The sequence below is a fragment of the Pongo pygmaeus genome, chromosome 2 (assembly GCF_028885625.2).
Source record: "Pongo pygmaeus isolate AG05252 chromosome 2, NHGRI_mPonPyg2-v2.0_pri, whole genome shotgun sequence".
NCBI classification, from domain to species: Eukaryota; Metazoa; Chordata; class Mammalia; order Primates; family Hominidae; genus Pongo; species Pongo pygmaeus.
In genome coordinates this window covers 123,095,009-123,114,774 of record NC_085930.1, presented here as the reverse complement: position 1 = coordinate 123,114,774, position 19,766 = coordinate 123,095,009, and the positions used below count along the sequence as shown (strand labels likewise).

The following is a 19,766-nucleotide window of genomic DNA, read 5'->3' as shown; positions in this document are numbered from 1 at the left end:
CCCCCAGAGCTTCTGATCCAGTTGGTCTGGGGAAAGCCTGAGAATCTGCATTTTTAACAAGTTCCCAGGTGATGCTTTGATGCTGATAGTCCAGGGACCACACTTTGAGAACCACTGCTTTAAACTGTTAGTTTATCAGTTCTTTAAAGAGCAATGTAAGCTTAGAATCCAGAACCTACATGGTACTTACTAAACTCTCTTCAGAGCTGTGTTCCAGGGGCATTCCTTGAGAAAATCATTTTTTTTTAAACTTTCTTCTTTTAGCAACAGTAATGCCCAGGCAGCTAGGGAGTCCTTAATATTCATTGCTTGGCATTTTGGTTTTGCTGGGCCTGGACTGGGAGTATTTCCTATTTCTCATCAGAAGGGCTGCAATCTACTGTGTACCTCCAAGATGTTCTGGATCTAAACTCTCCCAGGACAGGATCTATGCCTCTGGGGGACCAAAGCCACAGCTACATGTCTTTACCCAGTAAGTCTATCTCATCCAGGAGGAAGTCCATGTCCTCCCGGCTCACTTGAGGGCTGATGACCACCTGGCGGAAGAAGTTGACCTTTCCCCGGTGCGGCTGGTAGCCCAGCATCAAGCTTCCCTTCTTCATCATCCTCTCCTTAATGGCTGGGGCCACCTGTGTGGGGAGAAAAGGGGAGGGAGGTGAAAGACCAGAACACCAAGGCATTTCAACAGCATTGTCAACAGCCATTGGACATTTACAGGGCATCCACTGGTTTGGATCCCATTCTCATTCACACAAGGTTGACACTAATAATAATAATAACTTATGGAGTACTGATTCAAGTGCTTTAGACATATTAATAATCTTCACAATAACCGTGAGGAAGATGCTACTAATATGCCCATTTATGGTCGAGAAAACAGGTACATGGAGATTAAATCAATATCTCAAGGTCCCAGGCATTTTTTTCCCTAAGCCCATACTCTTAAGTGTAAATCATTATGCAATGCTGCCTCATTAAAAACAAATCAGGTGTCCACAGGGATTACAGTCTCATTCTCAAATTTGTCTTAACTAAAAAACACCCCAGTTCAGGTATCTTGAATAAAGAAAATTAGTCATAGATGGAAAAGAAAGAAACCCTTCCAGTTGTCTACCAAGAAAAAACAAATATGGATATTATGTACAGTTCTATTTTGAAGCCTGTTTATTAATTTATTAATAGAACATGTATTTTTCATCCTAGAAAAAAATGAAAGTTAGATATTATTCTCATATATGAAATATAAACACTCTGTCTCTTATTAAGAGATGTAAATGTGGTAATAAAATTAGGAAGCACATATTTTAAAGATCTATAGCTGACATGAGAAGTACAGGCCCTGATAATCCAGATACACAGATTTTTCTAAAAGTTTAATGTTTGAAGAAACTAGTCTAATTTAAGAACCACATGGGAAAATCAGTCCATTTTCTAATCAGTAGTATGGCCACCAAAGAGCTAGGTTGTAAACTTTTAAAATAGTGAAGTTCATTTTTGATACCCTGAGTTAAAATATTAAGAATGCATTTTTACTGTTTTGGAAATACAAGCAAAGTTTTTCCATTTGAATTTTATTTTAACTCTGAAAACTTTTTGAGTGGGTCCTATGTGAATATGTGGAAAGGGAATATAATGAACTTCTATCCTTGCCTTCTCAGGAAGATGAGACTTACTCCTCCAGAAGGGAGGAGTACATATAGAAAGAACACTAGGCAGAGTGTGCTTTTAAACTCCTTAGGTGAGGGGCATGAGTCTTGGTTCCCACGAGTCTCTCTCTCTCATAGTGTGAAAATCCTACACCACTCCAGTTTTTGAACATACCCACATTTTGTCAGCAAGTCAAATGACTTCATCTGACACTCAATACAATCTTGATCTGTTCCAAAGCTGATGAAAAAATTGAGTGTTTTAGACCTCTGAAGATATTATGTGTTGAACTTAACCACAGAGCCTTCTCAAAGGATGTTCACGGGTAATTTTAACTCAACACTTTTTTTTTCCCACATTTACTAATTTTAGAACGTAAGTCTTGCAAAACATGGACTACACAGTGCTTGCAATAACAAAACAAACACCTATTCAGCAAAATCACATTGCCATTCTAGCAAAAGATTGGAAGTTTCTTACATTATAACAAGATATGAAAAGAAAATATATGAGTGTAAAAGAAAAAAATGTAGAAAAGGTGATGTTAGAGGTCAAGTTAGTGAAAAAAGCATGGGCCATCAGGTTCTACAAATTTCTAAATATATGTGACACATTTTATTCTGAGCTTTCTAGAGATTAGAAAAATGTAATTAAACAACAGCCTCCATTCACTTGAAAAGAGTGGCAAATGTCCAGTTGATGCTGGAAGTTTGAAGCTAGGAAGTAACTCTCTGCTATGCTTATACATATCTGCTTGAAACCCATGAATTTGTATGCATTGGTTGAGTTTTCTTCCAAATCCATTTATGCAAGTAGTAATTATAAAATCTAGTAAAAAATATGTAAAACAAAGATAGATGAGTGCCAAAAAAAGTGATTTTTATAAAAACTAAGTTGAGTTCTTTGGAAAGATGAGATAAAGGGGGATGGCTAAACATCATTGTGATCACACTAGGTAAGAGAACTGTAAAAGCTTTTGAGGAATCCAGACGGATTCTGCACTGAGATCGCTACACAGGTGTCTGAGTACTTACTTCACTTGAAGAAACTCGAGCTGCATAAGACAGATGATTCCTGAAGAATGTAGTTTATGCAAGAACAGTGGAGGGCCCTCTCATCATCAGACCTCTACTTAAGAAAAGTTTCACTTGTTTATAAAAAGCATTTGGAAATCTTCACTAGGTGGAAAAAACCTTTCCATCAAAAGATGGTAACATAAATGTACACTGATGTACAAATATAACATTAAAAATTTAAATATAAAGATACAAATATTAAATGGGAAAATGCTCATATTATGTATGTATCACATTATTTTCTAGGATTATTTGCTTTACCTAACTAATCCTCCTCACCTTAGGTAGGAGGGCTTCTCATGCGTATGTGGATATAAATGGGTCTGCCTGCATAAGCATGTGTGTGCCTGTGCATATGCATATGTTAATATACACACTCACATATAATTTAAACCTCTGATCCACCATATTGTACTGCTCTTAAAATCTCTCTGGCCACAGGGCAATGGAGAACCACGCTTTGACTTAGATTCATCATAAAAGTACATTTGTTTTTAATTCAAAGAACAAGTGGCCTTCTGAATGTAAACTGTGAGAAAAAGACAACAGTAGTGCCAGTGCTAAATCAAGATTAGGAAGACCTGGTTTACATGGACCAAATGTCTAGCTAGAAGGGCCATAGGCTATCAGTTTTAGAACTTTCAGCTTGCGGTTCTGTGGTTCTTGTTTTTGAAATCAAAATTCTCTTCACGTTCCTCTCCTTCGTCCTCCAGGTACCCAGGGTATAACTGGCTATGGCTTGTAGCCAATTTTAAATTTAAAACAGGCATGCTCTTGGCTCAGGCCTAATTTGCATAGTCTATTCCTGTTTACTTTTCAATACGTGTATTTTTTCTCCCAAAATGGTATTTTATGCCTTATCTTTGGAGAGCATTAGAATTTTGATTCCAGCACATAATATATCTGAGGCTCACATGAGGCAATTATCAAAATGAATCTGTCACGTTTGTATTTCTTGTGAGGAAGCCAGAAATACTTTCTAATGTGAACAAGAAAGGTAAAGGAAGAGGGCACCTCGGATGTTTTAATATAAAGATACTTTGGATGTTTAAATTCTTGCTCTTGTGTAAAGCACATGAATGTACTTCCATAGGCAAAACACAGGGAATAAAAGCCAAACTTCTAGGACAAATTTTGTTACTGACTTTCTGAGATTATAAAGACATAACTAAACATATGACTCAGAGAACTAGCTAAGCAAGGGTTTGACAGTACAACACACTTTTATTTATGAGTCTATGAACTATAAGATTAATTCCTACAGGCAGTTACTACTAGGTAAAAAAGGAAGGTCTCCCTTGTCTATGAATACTTCAAGGGAAAGAAAGTAATAAACAACATCAAAGCTGATATTCATCAAATCTCTATCACAAACTACTCTGCTGGTAGTAGTAGTTGTTGTTTTTAACAAATATTTTACCAATTCTTTACAATTTGCAATGTCCTTTCACTTGTCTGATTCCCATAAATTCAAATTAAAGCTTATTTGAAAGGAATTCACGTTTTGGCGATTTAGGGACCAAGCACGTTCTCACTAACAGTCAGCTTATCACCTTTGCATTTAAAAAAGCAACCATTTTTTATTTATGAAGCTCCAGGCATAATCCAATGCTAGGTAATTTGGATATTCCCTTTTGCTGATCACAGCAGAGAAACAGTCCTAATCTGACAGGATGGCATGGCCACAGGGGAAGGAAAATATGCATGAACTAAATGTAGGTATCCAGATACCACCCCTAAATGGAGTGCGCATAGAGGAAAGCAATTTGGCAGGAGTGAGATTGCTTTCCAGCTCTCAATTATTTTACTGCTGTTTTTCCTTCAAATTGTAAATCAAATTCTTTTCTTGTGCCTTAGTGCACTGGTCCCTGCATCTTAAGTGGAGGAAGATCCTGACATTTCTATTTGGATACACAGTGACTTAATCTACTCATTTCTGTGGAATTTGTCTCTCCCCACAGTGTTATGTTCCATCAGTTATGTTCCATCGGTGATTTAGTCATTTAAATAGAGTTTCATTGCACATTGCTGTAGCACCAAATAGGATTTGATATTTAAAAGTTGCTTAAACCCAAGGAAAAATAAAATAAAATGACTTTCTTTCTGACCAAGTAGAGCAACTTGATAAAAAGCTTCTGACCAGGCATCTTTGTTGACTTTGATTAAAATAAAATGATAATTTCCATAAAATGACATTTCTTTTTAAGAATTTGTTAAATACTCAGTGTTAACAAGAACAGTTTTTTTAAAATACAAAGTGTTTTTCAGGGTTGGGCACTGTTGCTCACGCCTGTAATCTCAGAACTTTGGGAGGCCGAGGCGGGCGGATCACTTGAGGCCAGGAGTTTGAGACCAGCCTGAACAACATGGTGAAACCCTGTCTCTACTAAAAATACAAAAATTAGCTGGGTGAGGTGCTGCTTGTTTGTAATCCCAACTACTTGGGAGGGGGAGGCTGTGGCACGGGACACAGGGGTTGCGGTGAGCCAAGATCACTCCACTGCATTCCAACCTGGGTGATGGAGTGAGACTCTTAAAAAAATGTAATAAAATACAAAGTGTTTTTCAAACTATCTGTGGGGAAGGATCAGTTTTATTTTTTTTCAATGCATTATAGACTAATACTTTTGTAAAATACAATAAAAATCAATTACTAGCAAAATGAAATAAAAATACAAGCCCAGTTTTGTTTAAGTTCAATAGTAAAGTTAATCTGTTAAGGTTGCTATAAAAATTTCTAAATGGAAACTGTGGATTTCCATAAATTTCTTATTGCAGACTGGTAACACAGATGGGTTGGGATTGCTGCTGTGGCTTTCTTCCAGTATAGTTTTTCTGGAACAATCACAAAAACTAATTTGCTTTATACTTTCCTCCCACGTAATCTGGGTTCCCAATGTGTCCCACTTTCTATGTCAACTTGAGGAGAGTTCTGCTGAGTGGGATATTGAAATCTAGTTCGTGGAAAAAATTGGCATGAAATGTTCATACTTTGTATCTGGCACCCAAAACTATCACTGAGACTTATATACCTCCCTTCCCTGTAAAGTCATCTCTTTTCTTTTCTTTTCTCTTTCCTTCCTTCCTTCCTTCCTCCTTCCCTCCCTCCCTCCCTCCCTCTCTCCCTTTCTTGATTGCTTGCTTGCTTTCTCTTCTTTCTCTTCTTTCTTTCTTTTTTTGTAGTTTGAGGTCATCTTAGATTTTCTGAAGCCAGGTGGAGATACACCATGGATCAAGGCAGGGGCCAGAATTCAGGGCATGAACAACATCAAGGGGGGAGCTTAAGTGGAAGGATTTCAGTCCAAGAGAAGTATTAACATGTCAAGACAATTCAGACTTTTATGGGCTTTCCCCATGCCTCCCCCTTCTGAGGGGGTGCACCAATGCAGTGGCAATCTGGAAGGCAGAGTTTTTCCTGTCTCACTGTACTCAAGAGAAAGTAGCCACAGTCCTCAAAAGCTGAAGGCTGATTAACCATCTGAGAAAAGCCAGCCTAGAGAGTCTTGAATGCCAGCTTCTGCAGATGTGAAAAGTTAGACATGTGAGAAAGCATGAAATTCTTGTATTTGCTTATTAATTTTTCTGGTATTTATCTCCATAACTAAAGCATTATGGTTGGCAGTGAATTTAAGGTCATCAGAACCATGTTAGATCACAAAGTCTCACATAGATTTACATCTGTGTTTGCCTTTTAGTTTCAATTTTTGTTTAAGTATATTCTTCAGTGGAAAAGTGGATTTCATCTGTTTCTGATGATGAAAGAGCTCAACAATATGTCTCATACAAATACTTCTTAAAACCTAATGAACATTCTTATCTCTGAACTACATATCTGACCATAAATATGAACTGAATTATTCTGCCTGTAAATATGAACTGGATTTTCCTTTACACGTGCAGCTCACATGTAGAGTTGAAATGGGTTTCGGATTCAGCTAAATATATATCCTCTAGTGTGTAACCTCCATGTTAGCCAGGCAGGTTGTTACTAAATGAACAGCTGTTGACAGAAAGCATTTCCTTATGGTCTAAACATATGATAGTGCAAAAAAGAAAGTGGTTGTTTTAGTCTTACATAAAAAGATTTTTGTGGTAATGGTTAGCTTTACATCTTTAAAATGTATTAAATGGAATGCCTCACCAAATAAAAAAAAATGCTAACCCACAATATAGAAGCTTTTCTGTATATTTCCAAATATGTCTGAGTAATTTGTCTCTTGTCCCAAATGAGACAGCCTACATACCAGACATTTGCCCTCCCAACACAGCTTGCTTTTGTCCATAGCCATAAACTGCAGAAATTTTGATTATCCTTCATCATATAGTCAATTTCGATCCCCATTAAGGAAGAAACCAGTACTTGCCAGACAAGTACTTTAGCACCTTCATGTTTCTTAGAGCACCTGACAATTAAAAGAGGGGAAAATAATAGCCTTCTTAGTTTCTGTTCAGGTACCATCTAAATCTCTCTACTTTGTTGTTGTTGTTTTTTCTTCCTGATTTAGCCTTAGGTAAAATGATCTTTTTTCTCTGTTGTTTCATCAAGTTACACATTTTCCTTTTGGAATAGAAAAATAGCAAGAGTGCTGCCCTTTTTGAAAGCTACTTGATCCATGCAGTAAAGAAAACTAAATCTCCCATTGCATTGTGTAGAAGGGGTCACACTATGCAATTTAACCTTCTAGGGCGATTGTTTGTTAATGAAAAATTTAGAACATTTTTCTTAAAAATGCCAAATCAAATGAAATTATTCACTCTGTTTTTTTCTTCTTCTTTACATTGGTGTTTTGGCTGTATAGTCTTAATGAAAAAAGAAATGTGAATGTTTACAGCAACTTTATTCAAAGCAACACAAATGTACTTCAAGTACAGAATGGATAAACAAACTGTGGTATACCAATACAATGGAATAGTACTCAGCAATTAAAGGGAATAAACTACTAACACAACATAGATGAATCTCCAATAGATTATGCTAACAGAAAGAAGCCAGACTCAAAGGCTACCTTCTATATGTTTCCATTTATGTGGCATTCTGGAAATGGCAAAATCAAATGGCTAGAGAAGAGATGAGTGGTTGCCAGGACTTGGGCTGAGGGGAAGGGTTGACTACAAAGGGTCAGTCCTAGGGAATTTTGGTGAGTGATGAACACTGTGGGATACTGTCATGGTGGTGGGTATATAAACACCAACAGACAATAAATTCTGTTTGAAGCTGGGCCTTTGCACTCTTGGGTGCAAAGGAAGAAGGCATTTTGAACACAGTGGAACTTGAAGGTTTTCTTCCTGGTGGGCTGAGTGGAATAATGGGAACTGCATGACTCAAGGATTTTGGGGGGCTCTACCACACATCAGATTGAACATATTTAAATGTACCCAACATACTTAGTAAATATAATTCATATGTAATTATAGAGGATTTCAGTTGAATTGTGATTGACTAAATTAACATAATCTTTTGTTATGTTTGTCTTTTAGTTTTCCTTTTGCATTTTGGATCCATTTTTAAAACTAGCAAATATTTTAATGTGTCCCTATTGAATGCTATGCTCTCCATGTTTATTTTGCCTGATGATTAAATAAACAAGATCTGTTCACACTAGTGTGATCAAATATCTAGTTTGCTCAGGAGAGACCCATTTTATACATGTTTTCCTGTAATTATCAATAACACACATTTTCATGGCCATAAGTGTCCCACTTCAGATGATAAACTTTATGGATTAGACTGACCATACACAGACCAACAGACTAGCTTAGACTGACTTGCGACCCAATTCCTGAAATTCTCTGTGACTTTGGGCCAATATTTATCTCCTCTGAGTATCATATTTCTCTTCCATTCAGAGCCGATAATCCTTTGCAGGGTCCTTATGTGGACTAAGTGAAATAATGAGAACACAATAAGCATAGTGCTTGGCATGCTCGGCACTCAGTAATAGGAACTAATATTATTTATTTCTTAAAATAAATTTGTATTTAATTAATTTACACTCACATTTGGACTTTTATTACATTATTTCATTATTATCTCTTGAGACATGAGCATTTGCAAGTGCTATGAAAAACATGAAATAATTTATTTTCTCCCCGAAGTGTCTAAACTGTATTTAAATATTTATGAGGGAGGCTGCAAGTTTGAAGTTTCAGAAATTAAATATTGCAACTCATGTATGCCATTAATCTTCCATTTAAGTTCCAGGATTTTTTCAAACGTTGATAAAGTCAACTTACATTTTTCCTTTACAAAGTAACACAGTCATTGATAATCTTGGCAGATTTTTTGGAAGGAAGTTTTCCACTAAAATTTATTGTGGGCAGGGATGAGTTTTTATTATATTCTAGAAATTTCTATCTGTTGCATACGTTGTTAGAATACAAAAACATTTTAAAAGTAAAAAAAGTTACTTTTTCTTGGACCCATGAAAAGGCCATGTACTTAAAATTCATGAGCTTGTTTCCAGCATTGTGCAGTCTCCTTGTGCTTTCTTGTCATTTATGTCTTTATCAAAGAAAGGTTGAAGAATACTATTTGGTATATCCCAAACATACATGAAAATACAAATCACTTAGATTCAGGCCCCAATCAGAGCAGTTGAATTTGAATTTCAGTTGAATAAGCCTAGTGGTCTGTATATTTACCAGGCCACCCAAATGCTTTTTTTCATGATGTAGGTTTGGTGAATGATGATCTCTTACTTAGGACTTTGGGAGAGGCAAAGGTGAGGTTGGAGGTAAGAGGAGTTTAGGAAAGGAAAAGCAATTTTGACAGAAGAGGGGAGAGGAAATTGAGAACTTCCTCTTGCATTGCTTATGTCGATTTTGTAATAAAACAAACCAGTGACCTTCAAAGAAGTTGTTAGCCAACTTTTTTGTTAATCATAAAACCTAATAAAGTGTTTGAAACACTTAACCATGGCTCAGGAAACAATGAGCCTCTTAGTTTTGATTGCTCAAAGAATCAATTTTTCTCTTTTAATATATTTTCTGCCATTTTTAAACCTATCTAATTCTTCTCTTACTCCTTCATACAACCTTACTCATTTCCCTTGATACCTCCCCTAATCCATAATTTAGAGGTAAAATGCATTAGTATAAGTCTCTCAAGTTTAAATCTTGTAAAATTGGTGGTCTATAGCCCATGAAATCATGTGCATCCAAGAGATCATTTTAGCTTGGCAGAATATGAAGAAAAAAGCCATACTTTGATTGGACATACCTTTTTCAAATATGAACTTTTACACTTATTTTCCTCCTGAGTATATCTGAAAATCAGACATGCGCAAAATAAAAGAACTGCCTTATTCATGTTCTTTCCAATACAGATGAGCAAAGCTACAGAAGCAAAGAGTTTAGAAAACCAAAAAGCCAGAAGAACACAGTGAGCTTCACATTTGGTGTTTACAACGTAGTGACGATGATGACAGCACTTCCAATAAACCTAATGTCAGTCATATATTCAAGGCAGCTGAAATGAACAGTCATAAAAACAAACGAAACTGAACTGAAAGCTTTAGCTGAAGAATGGACACAATAAACATTTTATACACTCTATAAAGCAAAAGCTTAATACCCAATTGTGTCTCAGCAGCCACCTGAGCTAATAGCTCCCGACTAACTGTTGTGGGCCAACTCCCAAACTTCTGCCTATGTTGGGAGATCCCTGTACTGCTCCCTAAAGCAGTTATTCAGTAGCTCTCTACCAGAGGTGCTACCAACTCCCTTGGGGCATTTGGAATCATGGCAAAGCATTTTGGATGGTTGCAATGACAGTGGAGTGCTACTTGCAGTTAGTGTCCCATGGTTAAGGGTGCCAAACACCTCACAATGCTGAAAATAAATCTGCCCAAGGAAGAATCATATTATCCAAAATGCCAGTAGTGCCTCTGTTGAGAAACACTTTTCAGGAGCCCCATAATTCCCATCGACATCTCTACACTTTTTCTTGACACCTCCTGAGACCTTTAAGTTTCTCTCGGGAGTCATTAACATTGCTTTGGCCCAGAGCAAAGTAAATGGGATCTTAAGTGCTTAAAGGTATGTTCATGTTGTTTTCCAAGGATTCTTAACATATTCAGTGAGTATCACTCCATCTGAGATGAGAGAATGAGTACAATCCCAAGTTCTTCTTTAGGTTCTATGGGCAGTGGTCCAATATTTCTGAATATTGTGTCTGGCCATTTCAGCAGGGATACAATGCTTTAGTTTTGGCACTACTGCCTATTACAATAAGTGGGTCATATTCATGAGTTTTTAGCCACACAGATGTCACAGTCACACCTTACCCACACACTTAGTGAGATGAAGAGCACCTGAAATACACTCTATAGAAGATGAAAATTATGATTCATTTTCTCACGGGTTTTCTCAGGGCAACTTTCTCTGAGAATCCCATTACTTTTCAATATTTGGCATTGGGAAATTGGCAGCTAAAATTTTTTCTTCTGATTTATTCCACTCTAACAAGCCACTGACAGCCAACAAGGCTCTTCCGGGCATAAAGGCAAAACTCCTACCTAGCAGCACAGGCACAGATGTGGGAAGTGGCCCCAGTGTTGGCACAGCAATAATTTTACGTTGTAGAACCTGCATATTAGGCTTGGGAGGCCTAGCTTCCTGAATTACAGAATTACTGATTTTATAGTAGATTCAGGGGCCTGACAAGGCAGGGGATGAAAAAAGAAGGGAGCCCATGGTGTTATGCTGCTTTGACCTAAGAGACATCTTGTCCTACACAGGCTGCCAAGACATCCAATTATGCCTTGGTGAGATTCCTGTACCCACCATCCTGCACCCTCCTTCCTGTTCCCATCCTCCTGTGTGACTATCTACCTGCCCCCACCTGCCTGTGCCCACCTACCTGCACCCATGCACCTGCATCTTATCTTGTTTATAGGTTTTTTCCACTGATTATTTGCTTCAGGAGTAAACTGAAGTCTAAATTGTCTTTTTGACCTTTCTGTTTGTTTGTTTGAATACAGGTGTTTATTATCCATACAAAGTTAGTTGCACACACACAGGATGTGTTCTCAGCTCTCCCTGTACCTTCTCTTTGCATCTCTATTTATGTCATTTTCGTGTTTTACTGCACTTCTTTATTCAGCTATAGTGCATCCTAAAACACCTTGGTATTTCAATCTCAGAGGCAAAACCTGAACTTTTAGAGTCCCAAATGTTATGGACCTTACTTTACTTCTGTCGCCGAGTCAAAGAAAGCTACCATGAGAATATTTTAAAATAATTATTATTCCTGTATTATTCATAAAAATATTGAGAAAATGTTAAGTATGAGGTGTTTGTTCCTCCTGGAAATCTTTATAAATGCTAATAAAGAGTCCTTACCATTAATGCTGTAAATATTAACCAACAGTTTTTAAAAGCAATCCAGACCATTTACTTAGGTAATGAAATGCTTTTGATTTGCACGTTTTGAGAAAATTAATGAAAGCAAGTTACACATTATTTTTTATGGAGCTTGCGCAACACTCCTAGTGTTTAAGGTTGGAAATTACTCTTTCCTCTAAGTCATGATGTTTCTATTGTGTCCAGGGGGCTACAGGCTACAGAGGGATAGAGGGGCTCCCACAAGGGGCAAGAAGAAAGCAAAGCAGGCAGGACCCACCTCTGCCTAAACTAAGCTCTGCTTTACCTGCTTCATACGTCAGAGTTCTACGTAAGAGTATTCTTGGCAAAAAGGGCTCTGGTATTTAAAGAGACAGAGTTTGAATTCGATTGGTAATGTATTTTTGTTATTATTCAAGATCTTTATTTGGGAATAACTGCAAAATAGCCCTCAAGATGTCAGCTAAGGGAATTCCTACATGCCATGTCTAAGGGGAGAAAGTTGCTCTTGGAGTCTGGCATTCTTTCCCAAGTTGGGGAAGTTGTGAGAAAGGTCCTAGAGAAACATGTTGCTCTGCTAAAACCAAGCTTCTTTTGCTTAAGAGTTTAGGGTAAGTGATACACGTGAAGTTATGTTCAAGTCGAATAATGATAGTAATAAATTACTATTTCACATAATTGAACCTCTAGGTATGTCCTAAAGCAGTTACATAACAAAACACTATCACCTTCCCACCAAAGGTCTTTTTCGCTTCTTCCAGGTAATCACTATTCAACTCCTACTTTCTTACTCTCCCATATATGCCCCTAGGGTTTCAAGTTATCTGCTAGCCATTTGAATGTCTTCTTTCTGTGAAATGCCTATTTATGTTCTTTGCATATTTTTGTTTTGGGTGATCATCTTTTTCTTATAAATTTAGAAAAACCCTTTATTATTAAGAACATTAATTCTGACTTTACGTGTTGCAAGTTATCTGCTTTTAACTTTGTTTTTAGTTATTTCCTGAACAATTTTTATATTTATACAAACAAACATATATATATCTCAAATATATAAATGTTTGTATAAATATATATAGGTGTTTGTATTTTATATATATATATTCCTAGTATACGTATATATGTGAGATAGGTGGTTTGTTTGTATAAATATTATATATATTATATATGTGTGTGTGTGTGTGTGTGTGTATTACAACACTGTGGCGTTATACTTAAGCTCTCTCTGCCCACACCAAGATTACAAAAATGTGTGTTATTTTCTGATTTGATTATGACACTTAAACTTTTAATCCTTTTAAACATTCAATTTTTTACCTTGCATAGAAATACACTCCTATATCCCATTTAACCAGTAGTCTCAACACTGCTGATGGTACAAGCCTGCCTTTCCCCGGTATTTATTGGAAACATGTTCGATTCCTATAAATACTTAGGCCTAAGGCTTCTATTCTGTAAGACTGATCTGTCTATTCTCAGAATAATCCAAGTTGTTTCATTTATATGATTCTATAATATGTTCAGTTCCTCGAGAACTCCCCTCTCAAAATGTTCTTGCCTGTTACTACCAACTTAGTCTCCTAGATGACATCTAGAAGTGTTTTTGATGAGTGTAAAAAATCGTTTAATTATTATGATTAGAATTATATTAAGCCCATGTATAAATTAGGGAAAACTTCATCTTCTCACCTAAAATTATGGTGTTTTTCAGTTTCAAAATGAGGTAGACATAAAAAATATGACTGCAATTTTTTTGACACTTCTCTCAAAGAGATTTCTTGAATAAGAGAGGGCTTGTGGCACACTAATCACCAGTGGGATGCAGTGGAAGAGATCCTGTGTGGCCTCTGAGGCAAGGTCAGGAGAGGTGGACTATTGTCCAACTTGTTATCAGGTACACTGACTCTTCCAGGTTCAACTCTCCTGAGCCCACCATGAGGAATCCCAGGCCACATGGAGAGGTTTTCCTGTAGGTGCTCTGATTGACAGATCCAAATGAGTTCCCAGCTAAGGGCCAGCATTAACCAGCAAACCTGTGAGTAAAGATGCTTCCAGAATATTTCAGCCCAGACAGTAAATCACCTTCAGCTATTTTAGTCTTCCCAGATGAGACTCTAGACATCATATTCCCTCTGTGCTCTGTCAGAATTCCTGACCCACAAAATCCATGAGCATAATAAAATATGGCTTAATGGTCCTACATTTGGAGTGATTTGTAAAACAGAAATTGTTATTGGAACATTAAGTGGGTTTTTTTTTGGCCTTAAACTTTTATAGTTTTCTTCCATAGATATTATACTTTAACTCTTAGTTATTTAATATACTTTTGTTATTATGGTGATAAAATTATTCTGACTAAAAAGCTACCTTCTGATGTAATTTTTCATTTTCTAGCTCCCAATTTCTTACCTTTTATGTAGTTATTCAACTTTGTACATCTACTATAGTAAATTTCTAAAAGTATTTTATTTGATATTCTTAGGTTTTATAGATACACAATCACACAATTTAAAATGAACATATTTGGGTCTTCTCCATTTAAATATTATAAAATTCAGGTCTTTTCTGGTCATTATATTGGCTAGTACTCCCAGAATATCATTAACTCATGGTGGTCAAGCCAGACGTTCCTAATTTGTTACTGAGTTTAAGGGGAAGGCATTTCATGTTTAATATATATAGGTCTAAACATCATACAAGAAAACAAAATAATATAATCATGAGATAACCTCTAAGCCTTACTATTAGTTTTGCATATTTTAGCATATTTCAAGTAATTTTTTTTTGCTCCATTTAAGTGGGAGAAGTAATTTTGGATTACTTTTTCAGAGATAGGAAGAAAATGATGAAATTGCTTCTTAAAGCCTGCTTCTGCTTAGCTTTAGAAATAATGACGTTCTGCTGAATGGAGCAATAAAAACGGAACCTGTGTGTGATCTTGTATGCTACACCGGCTGACTAATCCTTCTCCTCAGACGGTTTTTCAGAGTCCAAAAATGCTACATAAAATTTTTTCAACCTGTGTGAGTGGATTAGTGTGGCTTCCTGAAATAATCCTCTCATCTTTTAACACAGTTCTGACCCAGTTTGAGAGAGTATCTTTAATATCTTGTTCTACTTCACTGACCTCAAGGCAGAATAGCCAGAAATATATGCATTTAACAGGCAACTTTCATCTTCAAGCTCACAGAAGGGTTGGCTTTCTTTAAAAAGGAAATTGAAACTTATATCACCAGGCAGCTTTCTAGATGATTTTACTTTCTATTTTATAACTCCAGCAAATAGGAAGCAGAGATGTGGAATGACTGAAGGAGAGATGTGGAGTGATCGAGGTGCCTCAGAATAGCATAACAATTGATGGAAACAAACAAAAGCTGTCACAGCGCCTGCTTTTACCTCACCATTGATTATTCATCAGGGCAAAGGCACTCATCCCAGAAAGAAAAACAGAAACACATGTATGGAAGACGAGGAAAGTGGGTTGCTAGAACAAAACACAGAACAACAGCCCATCCAGAGGAGTGGGCTAGTGAGGTACTTACAGAACACAACCACTCTGAGAATTCACAACACACTCTGATTCCCTGAGTGGATGGTTAGGAGAATGGATGTTTCCTAGTTGGTAAATGCGAGACTGATTGTTACGGTTATTGCCTGTTAAAAATAAATTTTATTATTGTTCTTCATTATTTAAATGTCCTTCTTGCCTTTGCCTCATAACCCACACACAGGGCCTGCTGTAGGAGGAGTACATATCTCTGTTCCATTGCTAAGTGACCACTTCTGAGCTGAAACTCTAAGAGTCATTGTGTGTTTCTGCCAGGCTTTCTCCTTTCCCTTTGGCGCAACAATAGCATTTCCCAGATAGGGGCTCCTCCATCAGTCTGGATGCTGGGGGAAAGACCATGGAGCAGAGCAGAGCTGTGACTGACCCCCAGGGCATGAAGCATGATCAAGAAATACACCTTTGTATTATAAACCATTGAGATTTGGCTGGGAAAGGTGGGTGGGGATAGGGAGGCTTATTTGTTGCTGCAGTGTAACTAAGTGAAACCTAATTCATATGACTCAAACTAAGGTATATTTGGTTAGATCTAGGTGAGTTCTACTTTAGAGGAAATCCTGGTAACTGTTGTTTGTAAGTTATAGCTGTAATTAATTTTCCCTGTATTCAAAGCCCCCAAATGCTGCATTTAGATACTATGCATGTAGACTGCCTTAGGCAAAGTCAAGGCAACAAGCTGATGATTCTAAGCTATTATTCAAGGAGTATCTGCCATCATAAAGGTGGTTTAGTCATATAGATAATATCAATCAATAATACAGGAGATGGCAAAAATTTTTTGTGAAGAGCCAGATAGTAGCTGAGTATGGTGGCCCCTAATCTCAGCACTTTGGGAGGCCGAGGGGAGAGGGTCATTTAAGACCAGGAGTTCAAGACCAGCCCGGGCAACATTAAAAATCTCCGTTTCTACCAAAAACTTTAAAAAAATTAGCCGGGTGTGGTGGCTCATGCCTGTAGTCCCAACTACTTGGGAGACTGAGGTGGAAGGATTGCTTGAGCCCAGGAGTTTGAGGCTGCAGTGAGCCATGATCACACCACCGCACTCCAGCCTGGGCAATAGAGTGGCACACTGTCTCCAAAAAGAAAAGAAAAAGCTAGATAGTAAGTATTTTAGACTTTGCAGGCCATACAGTTTCTGTGGCAACCACTCAGGTTGTAAGTGAAAACAGCCATAAATAACAGAAAACAAATGAGAGTGGCCATGTTCCAATACAACTTTATTTACAAAAAAATGACAATGGGATGTGTTTTGCCTGTAGGCTGACTCTTGTTGTAGAATAAGAAACACGAACAGTGGCGAATGAAATCTAAATAACAAGCCTAATGTAGAATGTTCTACAACTATGTTTATATGATTTTAAAATTAAAAGCTATCCAGGAGCCATTGAAGAACATGGTTAAGTTCTTGGTTTTCCTATATGTAAAATAGAGACAGTAAAAGCTATTTCATAAGATTTTTGTAGGAATTAATTAAGATGAAATATAAAGTGTGCATGAGTGAGCAAGTGCTCAGTGAATTTCAGCTTCTTTAATCTTTCTATGTGCTACTATTGAGGACTCAAAGTAGATTATTAGTGAAGGCCTATTTAATTCATGCCAAGTTAATGAATGAAGTCAAACAGTAATAAGGTGAAGCACAGAATCCTTTAAGTCAACATTTGCTGAGCAATTCAAACTTACGGTAATGAAGAATAAATATTAATATATGTCATGATTTACATGTCTATTAATTAGATCCCTAATTATATTGATTTGACATGGAAATGCTTTATTTTTATTGCAGGAGTACATTTGGAATGATAGAAAATAATTATCTGTGTTCCACACCCAAATCATGAAATTCTTTCCTGCATGGACAAGGGATAGAAAATAAAACCCTATTGCTGTCTGCTATATTAAGAAGCTGCTCAATTAAACAGAAGTCAATTTTGTTATTCATTAAACTCAGATTGAGACATCAAGTTTTCTTTCAAAAAGCAATGGATCTCAATATGTTGCTCTATGTTCTGTTAAATACCTTCTATCATGAATAATTAGTGTCAAATGTGCTCAGAAGCTCATGGCCAATATTTGTCATCTTTGGTGCATGGGCCATAGTGACAATTGTTGAGATACCTGAACTAACTTTTTCTTTTTGTAAATCTAAATGCCACCAGACAAAAGTATATTTGTTTTTCCAATACATTCTCTGCCTGATTTAACATTTAAAATTTATCTTCCTAGGCCTCTACTTGGAGTTCATCCTGTTCCAAAATATTAAAATTATCCTCCCTTATTCGTTCCATTTCTTCTTCTTCTTTTTTTTTTTTTTTCCTTTTTTTTTTTTTTTGCACTCCAGCTCTGTTGCCCAGGCTGGAGTGCAGTGGTGGGGTCTTGGCTCACTGCAGCCTTCGCTTCCTGGGTTCAAGCAATTCTCCTGTCTCAGCCTCCTGAGTAGCTGGGATTGCAGGCGTGTGCCACCACGCCTGGCTAATTTTTGTAGTTTTAGTAGAGACAGGGTTTCACCATGTTCGCCAGGCTGGTTCGAGACCTCAAGTGGCCTCAAGAGATCTGCAGGCCACAGCCTTCCAAAGTGCTGAAATTAGAGGCATGAGCCACTGCACCCGGCCTCCATTTCTTCTACTGGCTATATAATGACTAATATTTTTAACAACCTCAGGATGTCTGGTCTGTCCACAAGATGGATAATATGACATACATCAAGATACACAATTACCTCTCAAGACATCAGGCTGGGTGTGAATACCTCCCCTTCTTAACTATTGTAAAAAAAAAAAAAGATAGAAATATTTTTCTGTAAAACCCAGGCATATGCTTAAGTAGAGTTCCCTCTGATCCACAGAGTAGAAGAGATGTTTAAGGTGAGTGAAATTTCTCTGAGGTGACAGCATTGTTGTGTGCTTGAATAAACACGTGGGGAAAGGAGTACAGAACTGGGAAATGACTTAATATGCATTGAATCCAGATGCTAACATAATTGACACATAGTGATGGGGGAGATAACTGCATCTGTGCCAGGCCTCCATTCATCTTGCGTAGTGTTTCCAGAATATGGAAAATTTGCCTTGGCATTACCTGGACAGGTTTGTTAAAATTACACACTTTAAGGTACCACTCACTGCATACCTACTGAGCCTCCAGTCTCTAAGAAGTTGTTTCTAGAAATACAATTTTTACCAAATTTTCCCATGATTCTAACGTGAAACCAAGTATAAGACCCTCCTTATTAAAGGAACATGAAGAACATAAGAGATGCCAATAGTCATCACCATCAATATTTTCACAGGGGAATAAAAAACAGCACCAGGGCTGTGATAAGGGTAATAAGGTGACAGGTGCACCAGGTGAGACAGGTGATGGGGTGATAAGGTGACAGGTGGGCCAACAATTGTTAGGAGGAGTTTTCTTCTCTTTTTACTTTGTACCTTTCCTTTAGCTGAGAACAGTATCTAATCCTGGGCCATCAGATTTCTTACACACAGAAATTCCAACACATAAAAGTGACATATAAGTTGGAGATGCAAGAAAAAAATGGACATTAAGATAATTGACAATAAAAATTTCCATTAAAATAATTGAAAAAAGTGAACCAGATCTATCATATCTACAAAATTATTGTCTATAAATTCAATGTTGTATTTTGGTGTTCCTGACAGCCAGCAATGCAGGGGAGTGAAAATGAGATATGAGAGTTTAAGCATTAAAGGGCAGAAGGATACTGAGAAATCCCTCAGTGAAACAACACAATTTAGGCCAGGAATTTTCCACTCTTTATCCTCACAGGCCCTTTTTGGTACCTTGTATAATTATAGCAGACATATAGGGATGTCTCTGCAACATGGTGCCTGTCAGGTTCCTGCGTTTTTCTTTTTGCCTCTCAGATGATTTTTACTATCACAGGCCTGGAGAAAGTGATTTGCACATGAAGCATATTAGCACACCAATCAATTAGAATCAGCCTTTTTCTGTTTATGTCGACAGCCAAATGATCACGAGAATACCCAGGCCATTGTTCCCTCCCAGGGATTTAGCATCCAGCACCTTGGGTTATCTGAAAGTTCTTTCCAGGGAGCTGCCTCTAGACCTTAAACACACCAGAAAAAAAAATGTCTCCTTGGGTACTGACAATAATGAAT

General features: G+C 37.2%; 1 protein-coding gene across 1 annotated transcript in view; it reads right to left on the bottom strand.

The window, feature by feature from the left end:
• Positions 1-455: 455 nt before the first annotated feature.
• The window catches only part of GADL1 (glutamate decarboxylase like 1), a 137,817-nt gene continuing 118,506 nt past the window's right edge, over positions 456-19,766 (bottom strand). Inside the window, exon 16 of the mRNA XM_054480849.1 lies at positions 456-629. Coding sequence (XP_054336824.1) covers positions 456-629 — 174 coding nt within the window. The remainder of the gene's footprint in view (positions 630-19,766) is intronic.